The following is an 8,591-nucleotide window of genomic DNA, read 5'->3' as shown; positions in this document are numbered from 1 at the left end:
TCAAATGAAAGCTTGAAGTGGATCTTATTTCAAAAAAACACCTGATTATGTCTACTTCAAAAAATGGCTTGACTTTTTGATTGATCAATGGCATTTTATTCATTTATCTTTTTTTTTTCCATGTTTTTCTTTTTTTGGCTTTTCTTTCTTATTCAGTGGTGGCTAACCACCCATTGGCGATGCCAAAAAGGGCTAGGAGAGAGTCACCCTTGTCAATGTTGGTGAAGCGACCCCTTCCCTAAGGAGGCTGTCGCGAACGAGGCCAGCCCTCACAAGGGACTAGATTTGGGCGAGGTTGACCTCTTTAGTGGCTAGCAAGGGACGTTCTTGTCTGGATGAACTACCTTCACCTTGGGGTAGGCTGCCCTTGTAGTCATCAATGAAGTTGGCCCTCGACTGCAGCTAGCGAGGATCACCGAACCCTCGTAGGCCCCAAGTGAGGCTGATTCTCGCCTAATCTAGTGAGGGCTTATAGGCCCTCATGGGCCTTTAACAGTGGCTAACAAAGGTGGCCGATGAACGGACTCCAACGATGGTCGACCACCTTCTCGAGCTCCCTCACTCTCTAGTTCTCTCCCTATCACTTCCTCAAAGATCTCCCAAGCGGCCGGACCCCTCCCCCTCTCTCTCGCCGAAGACTCCCGAAAACCTTTTGCTTTCTTCCTTTTAAGCTTAGCTAGCGAAAAGTACACATGGCTTCTGCCAACGCCAGCCTATAGCAGTTGGCTTGATCTTCGACCTGGGATCACGGTGTGACTTGCTACTCCCCTATCTTTGTACCTCCATTGCTCTCCTTTTTGCGGAAGGCGTGAGCGGCATAAGGGGAGGAAGAAGAAGAGGCGTGCGGGTTGGGCCCAGAAAGGAAGAGAGCCAAGCAAGGAGCAAGGAGAAGAAGAGGAGAATAAAGAATAAAGGAAAGAATGCTAGGCCGGCTTGGCCCTAGCCTAGTCTCATTTTTCTCCTCTCTTTTTTTTTTTCTCTTTTAAGTAATGGTTATGTTAATTAATTTTCTTTTTTTCTCTTTTAATGAAAAGGCTCTATTACTACCAATGCCAATACTCCTAATGTCAATATGTCATGCAATTTAATGGAAATTATTTTTGCTAAGGTTTAAACTTTAATCTCTAATTTTTTATGCGATTAATAAATGATTAAACAAGTCGTTAAAATTTAGGTATCAATAGGTACAAGTATTCTTGGGCATGTTTCTATGTTTATATTTTAATGTTACTCAATAATTCAAGTATCTGTTTTTATTAGGAATCCGTTTTCGACAATTAAATTGAAGTCTTTTGCTTCCTTGCTTTTAATCTCATCTTGAAATTGTATAAGGGTTTGAAAAAATATGGAAAATAATGAGGCTGAAGGGTACATATTCAAGTAGAACAGAATGGCCAGTCCTAACATAGGGATGAATGAATGGAAGAGACTAGACGAGGGACCAGGTATCCACTACAGCTCAGCAAGTGTCAACATTGATGGAGCTACATATAATATGACTGATGGAAAAAGGTATGTCATTTCATTTACTGAATGGAATTTTCAATGTTTTGCAATTCACACGACCATGAGTTCCATATACATGAAGTGGCAAAAGAAGAGGTTTCATGGATTAGGTCGGTGATCATTCACCATTCCATATCAGTAGCATTAAGAAAAAGCTTATCTTGATTTTTGAGGGATTCAGAGGTAGAACAACACAATCGTAAAAAGAGGAGAAAATTATCGAAATTTTTTCAAATTTATTGTACTTTAACTAATTCAGTTCTAAACTTTTTAGTTGTACCAATTGTGTCCCACACCTTTTCATCTTTGCCAATGAAATCCATCCAATTGATTTTGATTGCAAAAAAGCTAACATGCAATCTAGTTAGTATCAGTTAGCCTATATGGTATATTGATGCTAATGTGGACAACTTTTTAATTTTTAATTTTTTTTCCTTTTTTCATTAATTTGTTTTTTCTTTGCTTTTTGCCGATGGCTAGTCTCATGTGATGGTTGGCCACTAGCAAGGCTAGCCTAGGCAAGGCGAGGTGGTCCCCTGCCTGTTTTTGTCAAGGGCATCGATGCCATTGTTTAATGTTGAGTGAGGGTCATTGGTCCTTTGTAAAAAAAAAATAAAATAGTAAACAAAAGAAAGGAAAATAAAAAATAAAAACCCAAAAAATTATCAAAAAATTATTCAAAAAATGTCCATGTCAGCACTAGCTATGTCACGTAAATCGATCAACATCCATCTTAGCAATTTCTATACGTAATTGGCCAAATTGACTCAATTGACAAAATGTGAAAATGTTTATGAATCAATTAATATAATTGAAATATTTAACATTGAATTGACTAAAGTGCAATTGATTTTGGACTTTTTGAACGGTTATTCCAACCAAAGTGGGAATCGACAAGAACTTACTCTTATCGGAGCCACTAGTTGACAACAATTTTTTTTTTTTTTTTGAATTTCTTCATCTTATCTCACAAACCAGAAATACCAACGAATAAAGTTATTCAAGTGAATCTAAAAAGAAAAATTACATTAGAAAGTCAAATATTTTGTGCTAGTGATCAAGTCCTCATAGTTTTTCAAACCTATACATTCAAATCCTAATTTCGATGTTATAGAGTCTATTCACTGGAATTTCAAAATACTCAAATTTCTCACAAAATTGAACCTTTGATAGACCTGAAGGATCTTCCCGATGGCATTGATCCACAGAGAGATAGAGAGAGACAGAGCCCTAGTGTGGGGGGAAGGGGGGAAATTGTCCAAAAAGTTCTAAACCTATTTTACATTTGCCAATTTAGTTCCAAAACTTTTCATGTTTTGCTATTTGAGTCTATTTGGCAAGAAATTGCCAACACAAATGTCGGTCATCCTTCATGGCATGGCTAGCTTTGACATGAACATTTTTTAATAATATTTTAATTTTTTTATTGATTTATTTATTCTTTTATTTTATTTTATTTTATTTTATAGTGGCTAGCTCGCAATGCCCTTGTGGGCCACAAGCAAGGCTAGCCTCGCCATGGCCTTGATTTGATTTAGGTAAGGGGCCTCCCTCGTGGTCATGATGGTTTGAGCGAGGCCAGCCTCAGTAGCCACAAACGAGGTTGCAAAGCCCTCACCAGCCGCGGGACCATGGTGAGGTTGGCCTAAAAAGAAAAGAGGAAAAAGAGAAGGAAAGACATAAAGGAAAAAGAAAACAAAAGAAATAATTTTTAATTTTTTTTTTCATGTCAGTGCCGATTATGTCACGTAAAACTGTCGGTGTTTATGTCAACGACTTTTGGCCAAATTGATTGGAAAGACTCAATTGACAAAACATGAACATGTTTAGTACTTAATTGGCAACGTTAGAAGGTTTATAACTAACAAAATTGCAATAAGTTTTGGACTCTTTTCACGAATTTTCCTAACAAGTAGAATCACCACTTGTGGTCAATTAGTGGCCACCGATTTAAGAATGTGATCGAATTATGGAAAATTTCGTACATAATTACAGATTTTTAGGAAAAAATATCATCACCTCACGATTTGGTGGAAGAGACTATGAATGAAGGCAGGTTTTACGACGTAGCAATATGGGTGGAGGTTTACTAGATATTGAAAATTGACTCTTGATTCTGATTTAAGTTATTGCGTCAATATGGATTCGACTGCATAATATAAACCTCATGGGTTCCAACTTGGGCTTATCTTTGGAAGATTCCTCATAATGGGGTACAGGAATTATGCAGCTGAAAAAATAATTTGTGAAAATAAATAATTCGGAGGAAATTAAATAACGCACACAGGAAAACGAAGGGAGAAAAATATAATCTCTTACTAACACGAAAATTGTCAGTGTCATTAGAAATGTCCATTAAATTTCGAATATGATTAATCATTTTGCTAATCTTTTACAAAGTTAAATTTGCCAAAAGGAAAATTATTATCGACTTTTCTCATAAATCTTGACTAAATAGGAGAGAAGTCTTCGACGTGGCATTGCTAAGTCCTTGAAGCCCGCAAGCTGCGGCACTTGCTAACGGTCCCCTATGTTTTCGGAGGTTTCAACAAATAGTTTCTGGAAAATTATTGGAGGTTCAAAACGAGGAAAAAGACATTCTCCACAACCTTAGAAATAACTACATCTATCTTCCACGTCGCTCCGTACGCCGTCCCACCAGTCGAACGGGGACCGAAAAGAAGTTCTAGAATCAACAACCTTAGTCGCCCCAATAGGAATGACGAGTAATAGGTAACGACAAAACAACTCGACGACGAAAAAACGACGTTCTCATGCCCCCTTACTGTCGGTTACCCATCCGTCTCAGTTACCCATCCGTCTCACCCTTTCTATTATAAGCAAAGAATTTAATGAACCGATTGAACCGATTTCAGCTATTTAAGCTCACCTTGAAGACCCCAAATTTCACCAACTGAAAATTAGCAAAGAGAGGATATAAAATTGTTTCCCAACTCTCTTAGCATCATCAAGACTTTATCTCTCCAAAATACTCAAGAGTTGCCATGAAATATACAGCAATAATCTCGATCCTTCTGCAATGTTGCCTTGCTTTGAAGGCCAACTCGACGATCCTGCATAAGTATGAGTCGATTTTCAACTTTGGCGACTCTCTAAGCGACACTGGGAACTACCTCCGATCTGCGGGGGATCATGCAATCCTGCCGATGTCTCCTTATGGCAAGACCTTCTTTGGGCATCCGACCGGTCGTTTTTCAGATGGACGTCTTACAATTGATTTCATTGGTATGTTCTCCTAACTCTTCTTTGCTTTTTGTAAATGCATGCTCGTGTTAGGGAAGAGAATAGGCATTTAAATCAAAAGGCCGCAGCTTTTGCTGAGAATATTTGGATCTACAGCAGTATATATCCAAGCTCAAAGACAGGGCTATTTTTCTACGTTTGGTGTTGATATTTCACTGACGACAGTACATATTTTTCTTTCGAAAAGACAGGAAAAATAACTCCTTATTTAAAGCGGAGTTAATGACAATCTTTAGTAGTCTTTATCATCAATGGGGGTGTTAATTTTAGATGTTTAATTGGTGTATATGCGTTACATATATGAAAATGCAGCGGAAGCAGTTGGGTTGCCCTATCTGAAGCCATATCTTGAGGTAGTCAACGGCTCAGTTGATGCTCGTAGCGGAGTTAACTTTGCAGTTGCTGGTGCCACAGCCCTTGATCCGACATTCTTTGCAGCTCGAGGCATTCCAGCGATGACAATGACGAATCATTCCTTAAATGTTCAGCTCGACTGGTTCAAGAAACTTAAATCTTCTCTTTGCACAACCCAGCAAGGTAAATAATATAAACCCTATTTTTGTGGGCTCCGGTTGAGGACTAACATGTATAGCAATTACTCTTTTGTGTGATCGATCGTATTCACTGAAGATATTTACTGAGGTGATTTGGTAGATATCACGTCTTTGTAGCTCATAAATCTTTCGTAGGATGACCACTACAGGTTTGGTGCAATAGATTGGGATGTTTAGACTTGCAACTTAGAAACTGAGGCACACTTGCTTAGGCTTAGTCTATTAATTTATGGGGATTGAAGAGCATTTCATAGGTCTCTAGATAGATGGGTTTCTATTTTTGTGCTCTTGCAATATCAAAGGAAAATAAAAGAAGTCTTTCGTTGAGTGACTTCAATATTGGAATATATCATTATTAGGATTTTAAAATCAATTACTTGAGTCATTTGATGATTTGATTTTTATTTTCATTCTTTTCTTTGGTAGATTGCGATACATATTTCAAGAAGTCTTTATTTCTAGTGGGGGAAATTGGTGGAAACGACTACAATCTTGCTTTCGCCCTGGGTGCAACCTTTGAGCAGCTCCGTCCCATTGTGCCAAATGTTGTTGGAGCCATCGCCAATGCCACCAGCGTATGGCCCTTTTCTTTTTCTCGCAACGAATAAAGCACAATACTATTCGTCCAATAAGATCTTGCGTGGTTAACCTTTTTTTAGCACTCCAATAAGTTTTTCATGGCATGTGATTGTTTTAGATGCTCATCGAACACGGGGCGGTGGAGTTAGTAGTGCCAGGGAATCTGCCAATTGGTTGCTTGACATCGTACATAACGACAGCTCCACCCTTTCTCAAGAACGACGCTAATACGGCAACTGGTTGTCTCAATCGTTATAATGAATTCGCCAAGTATCACAACAATTATCTCCAACGAGAGTTGCAGGTTTTGAGACAAAAATATAGCCATGCAAGGATTATCTATGCGGATTATTATGGAGATATCATGCGTCTCTTTGAATCACCAACACAATATGGTGAGTTTACTTTCTTCTTACTTTCACGATCAACGGTGAATAGGCATATAGAACCTTCAACTATGTATATAGATTGAAGATTTATCCTACTTGCCGCGTCTTTATGAACTTATAAGGTTAAGTGATGAGATCGATGTCCTCTCGTTTTCAGGTTTCTCTAAATCAACACATGTAGCTTGCTGTGGAGCTGGTGGACCATTTAATTTCAACGTCAGGATGATGTGTGGTTCCACGTCAAGCGTGTGTAAAGATCCATCAGCCTCCATACTTTGGGACGGAGTTCACTTGACCGAGGCGGCGTATCGGCACATGGCCAAGGGCTTACTCGACGGTCCCTTCACTTCTCCACGTCTCGTTGCCTAGAAGTCCGAAGGGGATGATGCATAAAGCATCGATTCTAATGTCAAAGATGAATGTATGCTCATGATCACCGAGTCATAAAGAGTCACTGTGTTCGGTGGATTGACATCTTGTTGTTCTACCTATGTGTTCTTGTTTCAGATTTCCATCCTGTAAACTTTTCTTTGGATTATCATTCATGTGATGAGTCATGAATACCGATGGAATCAAAATCTTGCAAATTATTGTTGATATTGTGAGCCACACAACTAATTAACTATCCGACTTTTCTCAACAACTGGTTTTATGATCTGATCCTCTCAAATCAAGAGATGAATTTACTTATTGAATTTATGTTTTTGAAGGGTTGACATATTAATATGAACGATTTTGGATAGCACTTATTAATCAAAATGTTTTCGAAGAATCTAATTAACCATATATCTCTGATGATACTAATTTGTTTAGGTGCACATATTAGCGTTAGGGACAAGAGACGTCCATGGGAGAGTTGATACGGCATTGAATACTCACTTTATACATCTGTCTCTTAACTCGTTTTGGATTAGAGTATTGGTCCAATTGAATATGTAAAGCCCGTGGGATTTAAACCTAAGCTAATTTTTAGAAACTTCCAAGAATGGGGGTTTTGGAAATTTGTGGCGCCACCCAAATTACGATAAAAATGAGGCCGAAGGATATAATTAATGTCCAAGTGGGAGCCAAGAACCAAAACCAGTTTGGACCATAGCCAGAAAAAGAATAATTTTGCGTTTGATTATCGATGCATAATACGCAAGAAAACAAGTCATAGTTAGATCGATCTGTTCAACACCATGTGACATTTTGCACAGTGTACTTCAATATTGTCAATTATTTCAGCAGCTAACAATAATTGCCATTAGCTCGTGTGGATTATATTCATTTCGAACTGCTTGATGCCTTAGAATGTCCTTTTAATCTATTCTATCTGACCTGTTATTTCACATCATATCGTCTTAACCATTTATTTTGACCTACGTGACATCCTAACTGGATTAGAAACCAACAAAAATAGTCTAAATCGCCTCCTCTATACAAAATAGTTTGGAAAGTAAGAGAATGTCTGAGACTTCATCGTTTTCGTAGAAAGAGCTAACTCAAATATTGTCGCGTTCACTTCGGTAGCGATATGGAAAAATACAGATGAGGCTCTTAATCATTTAACACGTTTTCAACGGGTGGTCGTTTTGGGACATCAAGCCATCATTGTATGATCATCAAAAATCAACAACATGAGTCGCCAAGGAAGACCCAGACATCCACAAGACGACATTCTCATGTCACCATGTTTATATGTCGAGCTTCCATCTGACACTCCTATGTATAAGCAAAGGGCACAGTGACTCCTGATTACACCGCCTTCAGCAATTCAACCTCACCTCCAAACCCCATCTTTTCACAAAATTGATATTAGCAAGAGAGCACATAAATTGTCTACCAACTCTCTTAGCATCTCCAAGACTTCTTCTCTCGAAAATACTCAAGATTCCCGTGAAATATAATATAATAATCTCGATACTTCTGCATTGTTGTCTGTCTTTGAAGACCAACATGGCCCTCCCACGTAGGTACGAGTCGATTTTCAATTTCGGCGACTCTGTAAGCGACACCGGGAACTTCCTTAGTACCGGGGCGGTCGCATTTCTGGCCGTGGCTAAGCTTCCTTATGGCAAAACTTTCTCTGGGCATCCCACCGGTCGTTTTTCAGATGGACGTCTCATGATCGATTTCATAGGTATGTAGTCCTCTCGGACTCTTTATCTGCTTTTGTAAATGAATCTGCTTTTAGGGAAAAGAACAGGGATTTGATGCAAAAGGCCACTAAGTTTGGTATAAATATTGGGATCTCTAGCAGTAGAAAACAATGCTCAAGGAAAAACTATTTATACCTGCGGTGTTCGTATCATGCTCT

At 38.7% G+C, this 8,591-nt stretch overlaps 1 protein-coding gene across 1 annotated transcript; it reads left to right on the top strand.

Annotated features, from left to right (window-relative positions):
• The first annotated feature begins 4,511 nt into the window (after positions 1-4,511).
• On the top strand, positions 4,512-6,661 carry LOC104455092 (GDSL esterase/lipase At5g45910). Its single transcript, XM_039317506.1, is given in 5 exon segments — positions 4,512-4,752; positions 5,083-5,331; positions 5,751-5,899; positions 6,022-6,298; positions 6,450-6,661. Coding segments are annotated over 5 exon segments (1,128 nt in total).
• Positions 6,662-8,591: the final 1,930 nt, after the last annotated feature.

This window comes from Eucalyptus grandis, chromosome 7 (assembly GCF_016545825.1).
Source record: "Eucalyptus grandis isolate ANBG69807.140 chromosome 7, ASM1654582v1, whole genome shotgun sequence".
Taxonomy (NCBI): Eukaryota; Viridiplantae; Streptophyta; class Magnoliopsida; order Myrtales; family Myrtaceae; genus Eucalyptus; species Eucalyptus grandis.
This window is presented reverse-complemented; position numbering and strand designations above follow the sequence as displayed.